The sequence below is a fragment of the Thermobia domestica genome, chromosome 8 (assembly GCF_964235325.1).
Source record: "Thermobia domestica chromosome 8, izTheDome1.hap1.1, whole genome shotgun sequence".
Lineage (NCBI taxonomy): Eukaryota > Metazoa > Arthropoda > Insecta > Zygentoma > Lepismatidae > Thermobia > Thermobia domestica.
Genome location: NC_137461.1, coordinates 234,117,309 through 234,139,714, shown reverse-complemented (window position 1 = coordinate 234,139,714; position 22,406 = coordinate 234,117,309). Strand labels below are relative to the sequence as shown.

General features: G+C 32.7%; 1 protein-coding gene across 1 annotated transcript in view; it reads right to left on the bottom strand.

The window, feature by feature from the left end:
- Window positions 1-610: 610 nt before the first annotated feature.
- The window catches only part of LOC145692499 (uncharacterized), a 37,799-nt gene continuing 16,003 nt past the window's right edge, over window positions 611-22,406 (bottom strand). The window contains exons 3-5 of the mRNA XM_081767807.1: window positions 17,686-17,739; window positions 1,352-1,460; window positions 611-665 (exon numbers count right to left, since the gene is read on the bottom strand). Coding sequence (XP_081623933.1) covers window positions 611-665; window positions 1,352-1,460; window positions 17,686-17,739 — 218 coding nt within the window. The remainder of the gene's footprint in view (window positions 666-1,351; window positions 1,461-17,685; window positions 17,740-22,406) is intronic.

Genomic DNA, 22,406 nt, shown 5'->3' with positions numbered 1-22,406 from the left:
CATACTTTCCTTTGGAAACCATACCTGATTGTTGATCATTCTAAGCCGATGCAGATGAGACTGTCTATGATTGTAAACATCTATAGCTCTAGGATATATGACAACGGAAATGTTTGGTGTTATTAATCTTCCTACTATACACGCGCAATGGATGTAAAGGCTATTTCTGAACAACATAGTTTTAGTTGTTCCTTTCTCTTTATTTGCATAATAAACATCCGAGTTGGAGAACAATAACCAATGATTTTAACTACGTTGTAATATATAACTATTAATAACTATTGTCGCTAGTGTATAACAAATGGAAACTTTCCGTGGTCACTATCGGAAATAAATTTTTTGACAATTAGAAATAAAGTTTAACATTACTAACTACGCGTCGACCAATTTCACTTCCCTTTTAGCTTAGAAGCACCGCCTTGTAGGAGTGTGAAATATTCTTTCTCGAAATTCAACCGTAGTTTCATATTTCTCAGTAATGAATTTCGTGATGCTTTTGTTTTCATATTTGTTGTTGCTCGGATTGAAATGATCGAGAGCGATTGTCATACGACGTAATTCGAGATTTAGGTATCTTTAGCTATTAAGATTAAAGCAAAAAAATACGAGCTTACTTTGTCATCTCAACGTATGGAACTTTCAAGTCGTTGGATCCCACAAGGTATCTGAAGTCAAAACCAGACTCGTGTCAATTGGTACAGTAAATGCTCAAACACTCAACTCAAGTAAGTTAAACTTGGTGTAGAACATCGCTACAGAGACGAAACTTGGATCCATTCATATAATTTCGAAACTCAAAAACAGAACACTATTTGAGTATTTCAACATGAGCTGAAAGGAGCAAAATATCTTCGTTCCAGGAGTGGAACTAGGTAAATGATTTCCAGTTTCTGTTTGCGGCAACCATAACTTTAGACGATTGAAGAACTCTAAATAGTGAGTGATACGGAATAATTTGTTTCTCGTACACAATGTATGAATTCTATAAAACAAACCCAAATAATCACATCATTTTTCACAGTCACAGCGCCAGTTCCTATTCAGAGCATCAAACACTTGATTTCTCTATAATAGAAGTGTCAAATTAATGCACCGTCGCCATGATCACTTGATTTAACATCTAATGACTTCTTCTTTGATTCCATTTTATCCTTTGTCGTTATGTTTAGTTCGAATTCACTACCTTTAACTTAACATGAGAATTTTAGTGTTAAGACATATTTGTATAGCATTATATAAATAACAGAACAAAAAGCAATAATCTGAATACAAACAAATCATAAATTTCATATTACTATTATATCTTTTTAAGCTATTAAATTAGTAAATGTGAGATTTATCAATTACTTACAATGTGACGTCTAAATGAACATTGCTAAATCTAAACTGCAGACAATCTGGTAGGCACTTGTATTTAATCTCTCTTTTCTCTCCTAAGTATGTGCATGAATGATTCCTTCCTGAAATTATTCACAACATAGATCATGTGTAATAGGAAACTGAATCAACATAATAGGAAACTGAATCATTCATAATCCATTCGTAATTCATTCTCTTTCTTTTATAATTGTATGTTCTACGAGAACTATCGTTGGCGAAATCTAACATTTAATTTATTTTTTAAATATGCCCTTATACATTTTAAATAAGAAAATCTAATTTCAATTGGTTATTTCAACTGAGTTAAACACTTTCTCACATATATGCTACTTATTCTAGTACAAGTGCACAGAAGGAGTTACGTGTATTTTCATGTAGAGTGTAATTACTTCTTGTTGCATGCCATTTCTAGATTCCAAAACGTTGCACAATTCCCTCGCGAAAAATTAAATGTAATAATTAATTTATTTACTTATAATGTAAACACACTATAAGAGTAGCATGGGAAACAAAAGTCACAGATTCAAGTGAAACTATTCTGAGATCTGGGTCATAATTGCTTACAAATAACGAATACTTAATTAACTTCAAATACTTAGACACAAAATTTAAGAATCCCTGTTTATTGTTACATAGTTATCATGTATGCACTTGATGCAGAGGTGCAGGATTGAAATACCGGTGCTTTCTGTCATACTGTGGTTATACGTAAAGTTTTGGATATTCATTTTTTGGTACCAAATAATTTCAAATTTCGTATTTTTTATTTATGGAAGAAATACAACGTGGAAAATATTTTTATGATTGAAAATTCACATAATATAAGTGGCATTGTAAGAACTACTATAATCATCTGCTTGTCTAGACGTTAAGTCTGCTGAGTAAGGCTCTGTCTACAGTATTATGAATTTTAGAGAAATTTATCCTCAATTAAATTATCCAACTGTTAGATTTTACAGACGTTTTTAGAAATTCAATGTTTATACTTTTCGACGTTTCTTTGCTCGGCGAAATTTTACTTATAAAACCTCCAAATGTCTTCCAATTTTTACAGAGTATCAGAGTACTTAGAGAAATTGATAGAGTTATTAGAGTTTCGGAGAAGAGAGTACTGAAGCTGAAAACACTTTCAATCGTATTCAGTACTTCAGGAAAAGATTATCAACTTTAAATTCACCAAGAGGTCAGTGAATCTTTCTACATGGAGTATTATATTTTTTTTTTATATTTTAGTGGCAAGAGCATTCGATTATTGTAATCTTTATCTAAATGGCAAACCCATCCGGATTCAAATTACAGGCTCCGAAGAGAGGACATGACCAGGAAAACCAGAACATATGTTAGCCCGAACATATTCTAATGTTCTTACATTCATAACCTAACTCTGTCTCAACTAATTTCCCTAGCCTAAAATTAACTGCAATTCTCTTGTTAATAAAGTGAACTTTGGTAAAACCTTTACAAGTTAAAACATTCACAGTATAGTGACACCTCATTCAAAATGTGAAAACTTGAACAACAAAAATCAACATTGACACCACCCATTATGAGTGCCAAAATCAATGACGTCAAAAAAAGTCTGCCCTATGTTCCCGATAAGCACAAATACTAATATGTATTGATCATGAGTTGGCCAACAGTTGAGCAGAACGAACTAGAATTCCAAGATGATTGATAGATTTCTTTTATTTGAGAAGAGCAAACCTTAACCGAGAATGCATCATATTGTGCTGAGTGAATTAACGTAATCAATAAACAAATCTTTGTCTCAATTTTAAGTTACGATATTTATATCTACTGTCCATTTTTAACTAGGGAAGGAACATTTTAGCACAGTTTTGTATTAACAAAGAGCAACAACATATCAGAAACAATATAATTACATGCATACATCTGATTTTATATAAGCACTAGATTAATGTAATTTTTATGTACTTAGAATAATTGTTCATATTGAATTCATAGTTTCAAAGCTGCAATGTTTTTTCCTATTTTCTCAGTACTAAGTTTGTTTGATTTAAACCCTCAATAAGTTAACTGTTTCAATTATGTATTAAGTATGCAGGTATTAAGTACGTAACTATGTAACTATTTTCTGTCCTCACAATGTATTCTGAAAGTAAGAGATGCTATTAGTATACACTAGCGCTTAAGACTTAGGAATGAATACAAGTTCGCATCCTGAATCACTTCCAAGTAGCATAGATCGGATGAACTTGAATAATTATAGAAAGAATTGCTACTGTATGATATAGGAAATAACAGAAAGAAACATGTGATTAGGGGGAATAAATGACACTTCTATTAGCAACAACTTACATTGAAGTCTTCGCAACGCTTCTCGACCTCTGAAATAACAGATGGAATGAAATGTTCCTTACAAAGTTGTGAGGTTTCCAGAGACAATTTGTTGTTTTTAATCGTGTGATTTTATGCAAAACTCAGATTTCTTTGTATCCTTTTCTTTGTTGCTTCAGTGCACTCAAGGTATGGACTACTTCTTATATTTATGAGAGCTCTAATACATCATTTGTTGAAATTTAGTATTATAAATCCAATACCCTTAACACTAGTATATCCCGAAACTTGTGAAACTAAGAAACTTATCCACAGTTCAATCTGGTATCTGAATCTTGCTTGACCCTCCTCTAATTTTTAAAAATTAAAACAGTCAGTAATTAGATTTTGATTACTTTTTTCCTCATCGATAACCTCTCATGCTAACTACTGAGTAGTAGAAAGTACCAAAGTCAGTTTAACTAAAAAAATCGAATATCAATTTTGCTTTTCTTATCTACTAAAACATGATAGATTTTCAATCTGGTGAGGTCTGAGTACAAAGATTTGTAAAAATAAGATGAATTTGTCCTAAAATCGAGAGTTTTTGTATAGCTTATTGTTATTTTTTGTATGTTGCAGATATCAAAGTAAGTATAATGGCAGTGATAGCATTTTACGTCAACATGTCTGATACCTAGAGCAATATGAAAATTGCGTATCGAATTGAACATTATCCCGAAAAGGAGATATGCAATTTATCAACTTTTATGGATCAAGGAACAGAAATCATCTGATATTCATCTAAAATTGATGGAGATCTATCCACGGAGTATTATGTCACAGTTATAAGTGTATGTCTGGTGCAACGCATTCGCAAATGGTAGAAAAACTGTCATAGATGATAACAGAAGTATAAGACCAGCAACTTCATCACCCACAGGGATATGTGTGACGTCGATGCGACGTAGTCATCTAGTCCAACGAGAAGGTATTCTGTTCCGACCAACACAGAATAGTAATATTATACCGATAACGTGGAACACGATATCACGTGGAGCACGTAGTTCGAACTTCGCACTCTGGTCGCGTCTCAGCTCAATTTCGGGGTTATACAACAGCTGCGGGTCCTAGAACCTCATGCCTGTTCCTGAGAGGATGACCAGTGCTAACTATATTCCATTAGAGAACACGCTACTGCCATCCCTTTAAAGACATTTTCCGGAACAGGATTAAATCATGTTTATGTACGACAATAGTGTTGATCATACATCAAGACATCCTGAACCTATCTGCATACACTGGCCTCCCAAATTACCTCACCTTAACCTCGTAGATCATTCTTGGATTTCTATGATTGAAGAATCGGAAATACGACGAAATTGTGGGATCGACGACGGAAATTGTGGGATCACTTCCGAGTGCATCCGGCGATGTGTTCAAATCTGGTAGCCAACATGAGGAAACCACCGTCTGATGTGATTGTCGCAAATGATGATTATACCAAATTTTGTCTCATGCAAACATGACGTGACTTCTACTCTCTTTCCCTTTTTCGGGATAGTCATAGGGGCACGGTGGCTCAGTAATGGAGAGCACACCTCTTTTTGCGAGGGTCCTGTGATGTGAGCTTATGGTAGACAACACCGTAATCCTGGGTTTTTTGGGGTTCTCCCGTTTCCTCCAACATTATATTCCACCAATTCTGTCATACATTATTTAGATCATCCTTCTTCGCCTCTGAACCCTACCCAGTAGAACTGTGAAGGGCTAAGGTAAAGTCTGGTATTGTAGTCGTATATGAAAATTTTATTTCGTTCATTTTTCTTTTTTATTTTATTTTATTCTATTTTTTTCAAGCTCTCAGACAAATTAAATTCTTTGTTACGCTGGTTACTAAAAAGTCACGCAATAATCATAGTTTTGAATCAGACTTACTTGTTATCTCTAAACTTCATGCGTCTCGATTCGTTTTTTCGTTTTTTTCTATTTGTGCTCAAGAAACAAAAATGGACCAGAAGATATTCGGATTAACTTGCTATCGAATACTGCATGAGTGGCGATGGCCAAAGCAGGGAATTTAATTTATTTTTTTCAAGAGACATATGCACATTACTTTGGCTTCATTAATCTTCAGTTTTACTCTTAGTTTCGCGAATTAGTTATTATTAGCTTTAACGCTACATTCAAGATACATAAAGGATTAACCTTATACGCTCAAATTACATTTTTTGAAATGTTGTCAAATTTACTATATTGAACCTATACTGTCCCACGAGGAAAGTTATAAGTGGATTATCGTAAAACGTACACACTTTTGAACTTTTTTAAACGTTGCAATAACGCATTAGTAAGCATATATAAATGAAATACTGGCACAAGCTTCTATCATTGCCAAATGAGTTACTAAAGAATCACCAGTGAATAAGGTTCTGCTTTATTTTCACATTGCTAAAAAAACATATATATTCTTTACGTATGTGACAACAGTAACAAACAACCTGCTAAACAATGAACTAATAGTAATTACACGCTGTACGTTATACCAGAATACTTAAAGGCAAATATAATACACGAATTAATCGTTCCATCTGCTGTTCAATTGTCTTATTTTTGGTGAAATATGCGGAAGTATTTGTCGCGTAGGGCTACTTTTCACCTTTTCATTGCTTGAGACTCCTATAATAGGGTGGTTCGAAAAAAGTCAAAGTTGTCCAATTAAATAGCACTAGGTGTTATATATTGTGTATTGACTAGTATAACATTCATGATTTTTTCATGATTTTTGTACTTCATCTTCACTCTCCACAAGGACCTTAAGATTTTCAATTATATTGAAAATTGAATTTTAGAAAATATTGATTTTTTCCAAGCTGCCCAATGAAATCGAACTACGTGACAAAAGTTGCATAGTGTCTAGATTTACTACACAATATATGATTTTTAATATACTTTGTATTTTCATTCCCCGCAAGGGCCTGCAATTTTGTAGTTTTTATGGTAAATTTCGAAATTTCACTTAAAATGTTTAAAAAATTGAAATCTCCCAAATCACTTCACACCAGCTTAGGAAAGAGTTCTGTTCAGTACCATAATGCCCATGGTTTTAAAATAATATTCGTGCTTTGTCCTATTACCTGCAGTTGCCTAAAAACGTTTGAATTTATACAGTAAATCTCAAAATTCATTGAAGACACTCACAATTTCCAAGAACTGTCAATAATATCTTACTAGATGTCAAACCTTGTGCGTGACTAGTATGATTTTTCACAATATTTTCCCTTTATCTTCGTTACTTCCAATAAGTTTTAAAATGCAGTTTCACAGTATTATCTAAAAATACATTGAGCATAATATTAAAATACATTAAGTAAATATAACAATTTTGTTAGTAAGACTATTCATGGCTTTAGATTGATTATTTTAACAAAAGAAATACTGACCAAAGCATAAAACCCACTTATTTTAAATTATAATTTGTAACTGTTTCGGATATCTAGCATATCCTTCTTCAGACACTATCAAAAATAAATGAAAATACAGACATATATATAGCCATTGTTATGACAAAGTTTAAATTCTTTAACCGTCATATATATAGTCATTGTTATGAAAAAGTTAAGATTCTTTTAACAGACATATATAGTCATTGTTGTACTTATTCGTTTTTATTTATTTATTTATTTATTTTTCTTTTCTCCTATTTGCTGAGGCCTTCAGCCAATCCCATAAATCTTCATGTTCACCTTGCAACTAATCACGTTCCTTAATTTTTTGTTCTCATAAGGGCCTTCTTTTAAATGTCTTTTTCTCTATTGGATAAAGAAGGTAGGAAGAGATAAACTGATGAACTAGACAGGAGGCTTACCTATTAATGAATTATGGCAAGGAAGATTGAATAGCATAAATGGAGTGCAAAAGTTATTCAAAAAATAACGAATGTTATACTAGTCAATACACAACTTTTGACACCTAGTGCTATTTAATTTTACATCTTTAACTTTTTTCGAGCCACCCTATTCTACACCACAATCTTTTGATTTCAGTACCCATCATATGCCGTCCCTTACCATATCGCACTTTAGTAGGCACTTTGTTGTAAGGCACTTTCAGCCTTAGCGTTTTGGGTTCCGTCCTCCTGCAAGAAAGAAAGTGCCACAGATCTTCTAAATTCCAGGGAATCTATTAGTTGTACATCATATCTTTGCTGCATTTTTCGGCACAGAAGGAAGAATTTGATGCGTAACATCAATCCCCAAAATAAACAAAGCCCACCACCGCATCTAACTTCTTATATCTGTTTTACAACACTCTACGTTTCGGTTCATGCCGCCAGTAAATCCCATATATTCATTATCGAGTTACCGATTACGCCATCAAGGCCTGCTAACAAGGACAACGTTATATTGAGTGATTTGTCGAAAGAGTCGAAAAAGATAGCTTCTATGTAATGTATTTATGCTCGAAAGTTACTTAACAATCATTTTTTCAAAATATTAATGTATAGTAAGAATATCAATTTTGTCTCTGTTCGAATCAAAAATTCGTCACCTACATGACATCTTACCGTCAAGGAAAAAAATGCAATCAAATTATATATATCCTTCAATCGTATTTCATACCTTCAGGTAATATTCTTGGAGCAGTGGTTTTAATTAACATATCATGTAAAACATCAGTGTTCTTTGAGAACTTTGTTCCTTAGAACACAGAAACAATAAGAGTCTGGAGTATATAATTTCTTTCTCCTAGTTAGTTATACGCATTTACAGATAACTCGATTGGTGTTATTGAAAATCCTACAATATACTTTCTTGCCATAACTAGAAATATGAATTGGAAACCCGAAATTGAATATTATATCTAGAATAACGTGTGATGTCATAGCTTAAAAATTCCCCGTTTTAATTTTATAGGGTTGTTGTAAGTTGATTTTTATTCTAGACGTTTTCAATCATAGAATATATATGAATACCAACAATCGTTACTGGTTAGGGTGCGTGGTACAATGTTTATAAAAATAACAGTTCCTTTTGTTACAGATAAAAGCAAGCGGGTTGTTATGGACAAATATTTACCGGTACATTCAATGTTACAACTCAGTGCCAAATAAAGTTTTAAGCTGTTAACTGTACACAGTTTAGATATTAAGGGTTATTTCAATGCCATTTGTAGATTGTTATTAGAGTAGAATGGAATAGAGATCCTTAGATATCAAGTAAATGGCATGTAATCACTCCGCATTTTGATTAATATATATACAAGTTACAATGTGTACATAATACATAGGCAAGTTCTTGAACGCTGACTTCGTTTCAAAGCAAGTATTCCAATTTTGAAACGCTTTTAGGAATTAGAGGAACAGTATTTAAATTGTACTTTCATTCAGTTCACCGAGTAGTTGGGCATATGATAATACTGAAATGTAAGTTGTGAGGTTAAATGATCAGGTATTTCAACAATGTTACAGTGCATTTTCATGTTCTATGGCGTGCAATTCCCCATTTCTTTCGACGCCTTGAATATATACAGTGGTAATATGATGATCCTATCTCGTGGAGTATAATGATGCTTAATCAAAACCTCTTATTACACTAGTCTTTTGAACCTTATTTTTAGGCCCAATCACAATCACCTCTTACATTTTTATTCCCATTTTTGAAATTAAGGTAAAAGAACAGGATTAATAACTTCGATAAGTGATGACAAATTTCGGACGGACCCTGGGCAGGAACAAAATGAGAAGAACATTCAGAGGTCATGTTCGATCTTCTTCTCCGTTCCTCATGACGTCGGAGTTTCCTGAATGAGTATGTTATAGGCTCTCTGAATCTACTTTTTTCTCCATGAGTTTGCTTCTAAGATTTTTTCAGAAAACTGTGCAGGAGAAAATAGATTGAAATCGTAACTTTGCTCGGTTCAATGCGACCCATCAACTGATATATATGAAAGTTTTAAAAAAGTATATTTTCGTTATATTAAAATTTATGAGCTAATTTATGATAATTTAAGCGACATCTCATTATTAATACTTTGCACCGTTCTCTTGCTTGTCGTAACAAAGAACTTAATGAAGTTATCATTTTATGTTAGTTTCACCTTAATAAATGTCATCAGTCTTATAAAGATTCTCCGCTGTTCTCGAAAACTATAATGATGTTTGTCCACCTTAATATAATTTGCAACCACGGATTGATCAGCCAGTGTCTCTGTGGTGCTTCTTTTATTGTGGCTTTTATAGTGTATGTATTCAAGTTCGAGTACATTAAGTGTATTTTTATTTAACGTAACTACTATTCTCTCGTACCTATTACTTGGTAACTCTTATTTCGACATGATTGCTGAATAACTGTGTGTTGTTTAATATAAATGTGATAATTATATGTGAGTATAATTAAAATAAATGTAAAGCTGTTCTTTTTTTGAGTCATGTCCTTAAGACTATGACTAAGAACTTATATTAAACAACACAACTGTGTTTTTTTGCAATGAACGTAATGTAAACAAACAGTCTACCAGCCATCGCTCACTGTTGCCAGTTACTAAGTTCTATTTACTCTCTGAGCACGACCGATTCATAGCCACATAATCGAGTACCATTTCACTTATCATTCAGGCTATTTGTGTTGTTTCATATTTTCATCGCCTAGAGAAATACAATGAGTGTTTATGGAAAGCGTTCGAAAATTGTTACACGACGCGACGAAAACTTCAAGATTCAATGTAGTACCTGCAAGGGCATTTACCATGGCCCATGTGTTAATTTAAAAGAACTAAAATTTTTGCAATCTTGTGATCAACAGTGGCGCTGTGAGCAATGCTTGAAAACAAGAAGACTTAGTTCTCATGGTGATTCTCCAACGATCCCAACTGGTGATTGTCCAACGTTGTTCCAAGTTTACCAACTTTTGCTATCTGTTAAAGATGAAATAAATGAAATGAAGAAAATTGAAAGTCATCTCGGGAAATCTTTGGATGTAACCCACGAAAAATTAGATGAAAATTCTAAACTCTTGAAAACACAGAGTGAGTCCATTAATACGTGTATGAATATGATCGACTATTTGAAATCTGAAAATGCTTTATTACTGAAACGTATAAAAACTTTGGAATCTCAGCCCGATGATCTGGATCAATATGGCCGTCGCAACACACTTGAAGTTCACGGAGTCCCTCACAAACGCAATGAAGATGTTTTCCAGATAGTTAGTGATATTGGTTCTGCTCTTGATCTTAGGATTTACAGATATATGATTGATTGTTGCCATCGATTAAAACCGCCTGTGTCAGGGAGTGCTCCCGGAATCATTGTAAGATTTGTTAGGCGTACAGATAAGGACACTTTCCTACAGATACGGAAAGTTAAACAGAATCTCTGTTGTGCTGACATATTCTATAATTCAGGTTCAATTATATATGTCAACCATAACTTAACTCCTTATCGCAGAAAAATGTCCAATGAAGCTAGGAAGGTTCAAAGGGAAATGAAACTTGCTTTTGTGGATTGACTGGTCAGGGGCTATAAAGTTAAGAAAGACCTCAAATGATATCCAAGTGTATAATCTGGGAACCGTAGATGATCTTCGTGAGTTACTACCAGTTAGCAATGAGTAAATGTAAGGGATTATCATTCTATTATCAGAATGTTAGAGGTCTCAACTCAAAACTTGAAGATTTTTATCTGAGTGTACTTTCTTCCAGTTTGGATGTTATTATTATTACTGAATTCTGGTTAAAAAGTAATATATGTAACCTTGAATTACTTGATGATTGGTTTGTTATTTATAGGCAGGATAGACCTAATGTTAGGGGTGGCGGCGTTTTTGTTGCAGTTAAGAGTTCCATTAGAGTATTTGATTTTGATATTAGCATTAATCATATTGAAAACGTTTGTTTTCGTATTGTTACAAATTCATGCTCTTTTATTCTTGTAGCAGCATATATTGCTCCTGCCACAGATTTATATGCTTATGAATCTTTGTGTGCATTTGTCGAGGAGTTGCAGAACATATATAAATGTGACATTTTAATGGTTGGCGACTATAATATACCTTCGATTCTTAATTCTTTCATAGATCTCTTAAATGGCAACTTTCTATGTTTAAGTTTACATAATTTTATGTCTGTCTTAGGGTTACTTAATCTTAATAATATACCTAATTCAAATAACAAAACCCTTGACATTGTTCTTATGTTCTCCTTTTTTTATGTTGAAGAATGTATTTTCCCACTTCTTCCTGTGGATGAGCATCATCCACCATTAACATTTTAGTTACTTCTTGCTTATAAAACTACACAAGATACAACGTTCCTTGCAATGAATATAATTTTCCTAAAGCCGAATTTTATAATTTTTATAGGGATCTCAAGGCTATAAATAGGGGTATATTAAATATTTCTGCTGACCCTAATATTCTTGTCTCTGAATGTTACAATATATTAAATAATTTCATTGTGAAACATGTGCCATTAAAAAAGTTGTTAAGCACATTTATCACCCATGCTTTATCTTTGGGATTATTCAAATTTGAAGTCTAAAGAATTCCATAGGAGACGAAGACAACCGTCATTACTTCACAAAAAGAACTTAGTTCAGTTGCGTAGAAAGTTTAAATCAATGATATCAACTGCTTATATAAGATATATCTAGACAATTTTGAGAACTCTATTAAAGCTGATCCAAAAGTATTTTGGTCCTTTATAAAAATCAAGAAGAAATCACATACAGCTTGTAATCAAATGAAATATGGATCCACTATTCTGAACGATAATAAGTCAATAGCTAATGGCTTTGCTCATTATTTTGGGAGTGTGTTTGCGCCTTCTACTCCTTCAAAATACAAAAGTAATATGTGAACAACAAAAATTTTGGAATTTATTAATATAAGGGATGTTTCATTTACAGAATGCATAGTGTCAATAAAAAACTTAAAGCACCCAAATCTAGTGGACCTGACGGCATTCACACTTATAACTGTTATATTTAAGGGTTGTGCGGATATTCTTCAATATCCACTAACTTTTATCTATAATCTCATATTAACTACTGTGATTTATTCTGATCTTTGGAAACATAGTAAAGTTACTCCAATTCTTAAGAAGAGTAATCAGAATCAAATTGAAAATTACAGACTTATTGCTTTGATTTCAACACCTTCTCAAATCTTTGAATCAATTCTTTACAACACAATTTTTATACACTTGAATTCTTATATCACTCCATCCTAACATGTTTTTATCTAAAAGATCTACGTTAACCAATATTCTTTCATTTACTCAATTCCTATGAGGATCATTAAATGCCAATCACCTGGTTAATGTACTATATACTGATTTTTGCAAGGCGTTTGATTGATGAGATCATTCTTTTTTGTTGGCTAAGTTGGATTTCTTTGGGTTATCTAACAGCTTCTTAAAATTGTTATCTTCATATTTACTCAATCAGAAATATAAAGTTATTTTCAATCATACACAATCTTTCCCTTATACAGCTTCATCCGGCGTTCGTCAAGGATCTAATCTAGGCATTTTATTATTTTTACTTGTTATTCATGACTTACCATCTGTTATCAAACACTCATAGTCGTTACTTTACGCTGATGAACTAAAAATGTACAAGTAGATTAACTCAATTACAGATTCTGATAATCTACAACAAAATATCGATTCTTGTTATCAGTGTAGTGTAACTAACAATTTACCATTTAATATTAATAAGTGCTCTGTCATTACGTTTACAAAGACAAATATGTTCAGGAAACATGGTTACAGTATCAATGGAACTCTGTTGGGTAAGAATGATGATGTTGTTAATTTGGGCTTTACATTTGATACTAAACTGTCATTTAATTTATATTTGAAATGGTTAGTTTCTGAATCATGTAAACGTCTAGGATTTATCATAAGAACAACAAAATCTATGAGTGACGTTTCTGCAATCACAACTTTGTATTACACATTTTTACAGAGTAAACTTGAATAGGCTTATGAAATTTGGAGCCCTTATTTCCAAAGTAACATTGATGACTTAGTACGTGTTCAGTATAAATTTCTTTGTTATTTGTATCTTAAAAAGTACAATTTATCAGCTATATTAAGTAGAGTATTTTAGTCTGCTTTGTTAGAATTTTCCATGCCTATGCTAATTACCCGTAGATTGCACGCACAAAATATTTTATTGTATAAGATTATTAATTATTTTGAGGATGTGCAAGATTTTTTGCAATATATTAAATTAAATCTTAAATCTGTACGTTTAAGATTACATATACCATTTTCTATAAGCAAGTCAAATATCATTCAACATCAACATTCCCCAGCAATTAGATTGTGTAATTTTCACAATCTGTTAATTATGAAGGGTATGAAGATTGATTTTTCTATGCCATATGCTCAATATATATCTATAATTCGAAATTACTATAAGTAACAAATGTTCAATGTAACAGTGTGCTTTTAATTATATACATCAATAGTAACTCTTGTATTTCCATCATTAGCTCATCATTTTTTTCATTTTCTATGTATTTACACATATTTTGTATGATCCTTATTAGTTCTTTTCCCCTTTTTGTATTCCTAGCATCATTTCTTTGTATTATATTTTTGTATTCACATATCATTCTTATAATTTGTCTTGTATTTGTAGATTTGTCTTAATATTTTGCATATTTTGATTGACTGAGCTTTTTTTTTAGTTTAGCGTCTCTTTCAGCAGCAAGGCTATATGAAACGTGGACTTACTGATTAACGTGAAATCCGAACCACATGAGCTCCCGCCGGGAATCGAACCCGGGTTTTCCATATGTTCTTTTATTGTAATTTAGCTCATGTATTCTTTTATTTGCCACCTGTTAAATGAGCATATAGCTCTGTCAAGGGCATTGAAATAAATAAATGAATAATCTATTGATCAATATATCATCATTAGAGTACTTTCTTGTTAAATACTACTAATATTCTAGAATTTATTTCTGATATTTTTTTTACAAATTTTTGCGACACCACTTGTGTGTAACAAGAACATAATTGCATTTAGATTGGTTAAATACAATAAGTAGGAGCTCACTACACCAAATGTTGTCTCTTCCCGGATTGTTCATACGTTAGGCGCAGAGTAGGGCTTTCTGAATATGAAGAAAACTAGTTTCAACAATATTATACATCAAACATCGTGGCAATTGCTTATTAGGCATTCCTACTATTTCTATGAAGAAAACTTAATTTGAATGTAAAACATAAGTATTTAACATCTGTCTGCAACTTAGGGTGGCGAGCACCAACCAAGAGTAAGTGAAACTAAAGTAGTAATTTAGTAAGAGAGAAGGAAATCGGCGACTTCCAGTCGAGAGTACTGAACTAAAGGAGTAAATTACTACAGGAGTAAATTTTTCGTTTACTACTGTAGTAAATTTATTTACTCCAAAAGTCGTGGAGAGCACCATCAAAGAGTACGCTACTACATTAGTAACTTAAGGAGTAAATAAGGCCAAAATTTACTCCCAAGCAGCAGTAGGAGTAAAGTTAGAGAGTAAGATGAGTTCTTTGGTTTCTACGTGTTAAATATCGAATTCTATGGATTACATGGACTACGAAGAATATATGGAGATGGAGGAAGAAGTAGACATCCTAAGAATGAGAGTTTTAGTGGAGAGAAGATACCTATTTGCAATGTATAGTGACATTGATTTCAAAGAGCGTTTTGGGTTGCTTAAGGAATCTTTTGAGCGGCTGCTTGATATGTTGGAGCCGTTACTGCAACATAATTCTGACAGGAACCGTGCTTTGTCTCCTAGGCTGCAACTACTTTGTAGATTGCGAATCCTTCGCACTTGTACTTATCAAATCTTAGCAGGGGATCTCTTTTTAACATACATCGTAATACTGTTGGAAGAGCTTTTAACAGTGTGATAGACAGTTCAATTGCCTTAAAGCCACTGTGTGTGTGTCCACGCCACAGAACAAATATATATATATATATAGTGGCGGATTCAAGGGGGAAGCTATAGGGTCTATAGCCCCCTTTGACGCTCAGGTTTACACTGGATAAAATGGGCTTCAATCCTGATTTACACTGAATAAAACGGCAAACTATGGTTTAGCCCCTCCCTTGATCATATCGTGGATACGCCACTATATATATAGGGGTCATGGATTGTGTACCTATATCCATACTTTGTCCTTTTGGAGCACAAGCAGAACTATACAGAAATTGCAAGAATTTCTTTTTTATCAATACACAAATCATTTCTGATGCCAATATGAAGATTTTGAACGTGGTAAGCCATTGGCTGAGTTCCACGCATGATGCAGGCATTTGAGACAATAGTAGAATTCCTACATAATTGGAAAATGAACAATATAATGGGTTGCTTGTTGGAGATAGGAGTCATAAGATGTTTGGAGGGAGCATATCCACTATGTTTCGACCTCAGACAGGAGCCGTAGGGAGCTACAATAAAACCCATGTTGTTACAAGATGTGTAATAGAACGTACATTCGGTGTTTCGAAGAACCGTTTACAAATTCTCGCTAAAACAATTAGATATAAACAAAACATGTGTGGGAATCTTATTGAGGATACTGCATTTCTGCACAACTTTGGAACAGAAGTAGGTGTGTTTCACCCTGATGCTGTTCAGTGTTTCTTTCAGAAAAAATATTCCGGAGGGAACACTAGCATTCGAAGGGGATTATATTATTTTTACATTGTACTATTCTATTTATTATTATATTATTTATTATTATATTATTTATTATTATATTATTTTCGTCTCCTCCCGGAGAAAACTGTCAGAGCTTCCGAGGGGCAATCCCCCCAAACAAAAACATGTCGAGAAGAAACACTGGTGCTGTGGATGTGAATGGCATGAACCAATATGCATTTCAGCCAGAAGCAGATGCTGCAGGACAAGCTGTCAGAAAAATTATACCTAATTTGCTAGTAAAATAATAAATTAGTATAAATACTTTTCTTTCTTAATTATACATAAATAAGGCACTGGATCGTCACTACTGCAGTGAAATGTTACCCATTTTATTTATGTATAATTTTAGTTGTTTCTCTCTTTTTCTTTCTTTTCTTTCTGTCTTCTTTATTTTGCAATTAAGGGATTAAGATTTTCATTTTATTTCTTTCTTCAGTACACAGAGTTATACAATAAAGATGTTTTGATTATTTCTAAGAAAAATAAGATGTCTACTTTTATAACTTTGCTGATACAAATAAATATTAGAATGTGGTAATTAGAAAAATTAAATGTACTGATGCTTAAACACAAATATTATGTCATGTGAAAAACAAGAACATATTAACCATTCGAAAATATATCAAGCAAACAGAATATGTTTCATACATATAAAATATATTCACATTCACTTATAAAAAACATAAATTTCTGGAGCAAATTGCCTGAAGAATCGGAACCTAAAGTCTGCTCCGTTTCGCTCATGAATTCGTTCTTATTCATAACTTTCATTTTAAGGTTATGGTCTTCCACGATGTCTCTTTGTCTTTCAATTAACAACAGTTTTGTACTATATTCCTCTTGTATTAAACGCATTTTTAACGAGTGAAGCTCGTTTCCTTTTTCCAACAACTTGCTGTTCTTCACTACAACCGATTGTTCTCTGCCTTTTTTCATGGGCACTTCTTCGGATAAGCTTCAGCTCCCAATAGGAAACGAAATGTACGTGCCAGCAGTGGGCAGAAATGGCTTACTTCTTTAGTAAAAAGGCGTTACTACTTTAGTTACAACTAAAGAAGTAAATAGAAATTAAGCTCTCCAACAGTTACTAAAAGAGTATATTACTACGGAAGTAATTTACTAAAATAGTCCAGACTAAAGAAGTATAGGTTACTACAAGAGTAATTTACACTAGTTTGGTGCTCGCCACCCTTAGTGTACTTCTTTATACTTACTTGTAGGGAGAAATGAAATTGTAAAAGATTAAATAGGCGACAAAGGTTAAAAGAGTAAGATATTAAATTTACTGCCTTGTTTAGTGAGAAGGAACAGTTGGACCTACCTGTTATTTGCTTAATACACTCCAACTGGGTATCATTGCACAATTTTTGACGATCTGTAAAACAAATTGAAATCATTTAATGTGACTATTGATGGTATCTCTTAATATTTTGCTTCGAATGAAGAAAACGATTTGGTAGAGTTTTATACAACATTCAACGCACGTAAGAAAACTCTTCACGTTTCAACACTATCAACGTTAATTTCAGAGCTATGTGCTGATAAATTTACTGGCAGTTTTTACTTACCAGTTCCTGTCCTCGCTGCACATTGTATGAAAGGTCGCTGAGATACCATGTGGCTCTGAGTAGTCCCTTCCTGGAGTCATCTAGTCTATATGAGATGCACTAATTGCACTCCATAAAATTTGAGCACCAATATCGCGGATGAATAAACCACACTCGCAATAATCTATTATTCGGCCACCATGAAAAGTGTAGAGATTCGTACAATACTGTCCTCTTATTAAAAAAATATTAGTATTTTAAACAGTTTTTGTTCTTTTTCGTCTTTCGTGAAAAATGGTTGGTTCCGTTCAACGGAGAAATCTTGGATTCTTGTTTTAAATGCTTCTGGCAGGTAGACCCTGTATAAGTTACAATTCGGTTTACAAACTATTTTCTCTTGTCTCTTGAACGATTTATAAAACACATTTTCTTGATATTTTTCCTAAAATAAGGAAGTAAATAATGATTTTTGACTTGGAATAAATGTAAATTGTTCTTGAAACTTTCATAATATTTCCTTTTCTGTTCGAAAACCAGTATAAGATTCGTCCTTACAATGTCTCTCATTTTTACGAGAGGTTTCTCTTGTATTTGTATGTCTCTAGTTGGCATTCTGTGTAGGTTCTAGGTAAGTACCAAAAATAAATAAAACGTTTTGACCTCTTAGTTACTTATTCCGCGAATTTATTCCGAATTTATAAAAAATCTTTCCTATTATAAAAACAATACTATATCCTAGATATTTCTCAAAGTTATTTCCACATTTTATTACGTAGTAAGGGCAGAAAATATACCTAATTTTAATTAAACTATCGTACAACTTTGAAAAACAAAATGGATCGAGAATAGGTTTTTACATTTTTTAGGCATTTTTGCAAACATTATACTATACGAAATTCAGTCGAATAAGTTTTCTAGGGTGAGAAGGATAGATGAACATGTGCTATTGCGCGTAGGTTAAATTATTTTGACCTGCAACAATTGTCGATTTTACTTATCTATTTGTGCTCTCATACCTAGCGGAATCGGGGGATCTGTTGTAAAAGCTGGCATATTTATCTATTCTAATTTTTTGTATGAATATTTTGAAATGTATACTGATGGATTGGCGAAATTTTCTGTATATTTACAACGTAAGTTGTGAGTTGCCATTTCCTCACATCTCAGATTTGAGTTAATGTCAGAAGTCGATGTTATTGCTGTATATTATAGTCTCTCCTTAACCTTTTCTTCCATTCTGAATTTATTTTTATTGTCCTAATTTGCTTGATGTTCATTATTATAGAGAATATCTTCTTCGAAATGTAGCTCGATAGTGGCCACTGATGTATGTTTTAACCATAACAACATAATAGGAATTTAGATTTGAAATACGAAGTATGGGGTCATTAATTGGTTTTAATGGGACCAGGTCGAGGAGCGATTTTAATATACACACGCACTAGAAAGGAGAGACATCTTTTATTTTTTCCTTATTTTTGAGAAAGATAAATGTGAGCTTCGTGGTATGGCTGTTTGGAGATTTGAGACAAAGTGTGATCTTCCATTTTTCAGTAGTGAACAAGTGATATGTTGTGATAATTGAAAACTCGTTTTTGCCTACGTCGGTAATGTTTTATATGTGTGTTTGAATAGGGAAATTGTATTATTTTCCTAACCTCTTTTCGTTTATAAACTAGATAAAAGATCTCTACGGAAAAGAAAACAAATGCATGCTGAATCATTAATCCTGATGTAATGTGAAACACTAGTGTCTCCGATTCTATATTTAATTAAAATGTAAGGGGCAAATCCAATAGCATACAGTGAAATTATAAATGAACAAGGAGATAATACATCTGTTGTCTTTCTAGAAGCAGAAGGGAGAAATGAAATAATTGGAATTTTTACTCAAGAGAGAACTATAGACTTCCACTGATGCAGACATATTTAAGAACATACAGTAAGTATTCACGGATTAGATCCAAATCCAAAGTTATAATGTAGAGTAATATTTAACTATTACGTGATTGTTTACTACTCGAGCGATCACTGTGTTTAATGTTCGGGAAACTAGGGCGTCTCTGATTGCACTAACCTGGCAATAGTCCTTCTGTCCAGGAGCACTTTAGTATATCGCAGAGGCAATCGGCTGTTTGAACCCTCTATCTTTCATCTTGAATACCACCATTGGATTACTGACATGATTCAACATGATTGGGAACGACAACTGAACGGAGTGACCATCTAACCTCTCGCTGACTCAGTTCACTGTTACGCTGAAGAACATTTGATTGTTTAAGATATGGTCGTCGGGTCGTCCTAGGATTACAGATACACGGTGTGATCCACGCATTACTACAGAGTCAGACGTTCAACTTTCCAAGGGCTGTGGTAACAGTCATTGACTACAATATGATTTAAAGAAAGTTGAATATACATTGTGAGAAACTATTTAGAGCGAATTCAATTTCTTCTTATGTTTATTTGATGTATTTGATGTTAGAAGAGAGGTTGGTATTCATTTTGGCGTATTTCAAATGTTTGTGTCAGTTATTATTATATGATTTCTTAATGTATCGTGAGTAGCGTCGGGGACTGAGACGAGTATTTTATACCTTGAATTATTCATCAGAAATTATCAGATATTTTCTCTGCCAATACTAGCAACCTATTTTAATTTGTTTTCAAGATTTATGAAACTTGTGATGCGATGACTGACTTGTGCATGTTTTTCTTGGCAAACTACTGTGTCGTGAAATTTTCGTGACTTTCATATGCCGCCATTTTTTAAAGATAAGATGCATTTAAGTTTGATTTGTGCTTTATATCGTATTTTGTGTTAATAATATCGTATTGCTTGAAGTAAAAGGATCTCTCGCTTCTGTAATTATTGCTTTCAGAATAGGAGCATAAGCATAAAATATGTTAATGAGTCATTATATAAATAATCTTCACCATCCATTACCTTGCATAATTTAGTATTTATATGTCTAATGAATTGATTCTTCTGAGATCTTCTTTCAAAAAAAAATGCAGCTCCCATAATTAATCGTTAGAAGCAGAGACATGTAAGACCATTAGCATGAACAACTACATACGTGACACTATGTTCAGAAGTCCCAATGAAAGCACTAGTTCCTTGTAAAACCACATGTGATACTATTATTAGTGAAGTGAATAAATTTAGGGTACATGAGAACATTATTTTCATAATGGAACATTTTTACCAAGGATTTTCCTTTCTTTTTTTGAAAATTGGCTTTTCTTACTTATCAAACTTTAAGAATTAAATTTTTCACAATTGGTTATTTTACAGTAAAATTAACCTATTGAGGTTGATATTCTCCTTTTGTTATAGACATGAAAAATTTTACGTTTGATTTGTATAAACTCTAAATCCTTTTGCATAAACGATATCATGCAATTCAACAGAATTCATCTCATAGGTCCAAAATCTCTAAAAGATAAATTTAGCTGAAAATAGAGATTGAAATGGTCACCTCCAGAAACAAGATTCTCATACCTGTTTGATTTCGTGGACATAGTTTTAAACAAATAACATAACATACAGTAGTATGTTGACATTAATCAATAATCGTCCTATAAGAACACTTACTATCGACATAGTGCTGGGTTATTCTTTCTAATCCCTCCTTCTGCATTCACAAACAATGTAAAAAATATTAACTTAAATATTTGATCACTTGTCATGTAAATAAACGTGAACAGACTCTCTTTTTGATTACACGATCAAATTACAAAGTCTTCTTTATTGAATTTATAAACACTAATCTCACAAATTTGAACTTTTGTTTAGTCACTTGTTAATATTTGTGTGAGAATACGATAGAATATTACTATTAGCAATACCACCTTAAATTCTCCTGTTCTATATAATGAGTAAACGATACTCAACAGCTCTATTTATTTCTAATTTGCTTCAAATCAATGTATAACAAACTTTATTTCTTATTTCGTGTTTTCTTTATATAAAATCACAACATTTTTTGAACGCTATAGTAGTAACCTTGTATTTGCTTTAGAAAATGGATGTTAAATATTACTTTTTATCTTCAGTTTGAATTAATATAATTAAATCGTTAAAGGAATTGTTTTGTTTTATCGGAAAGAGTAAAAATTTCAATTTAAGATATTTCTAAGAGAAAAAAGTGTGTGACTCAGTGGATTCTTAGTGAATTCCAGGCTAATCGTGTAATGCAGTAACAGACATGATTTTTTATAGTATTGATGGTGTACACGTTTCCTGCTCTCTTAATCTCATTATATTATCTGAATGCTGCGTAAATTGGTTTGTTGCTATATTAGTTCGTAAATCGAAAACTAAGCCTCGGGTCCATTCACAAGTTATCCCGCGGGTTGTAACAGTTCGTATAATACACTGATAGAATTCGAATCTTTAATACATTTTTGTGCGTTCTTGTCGGTTTTATTATTTTTACAAATGACGATGTGTGCCAACTCGCACGGCAAACACGTATTTAAATCATACTAA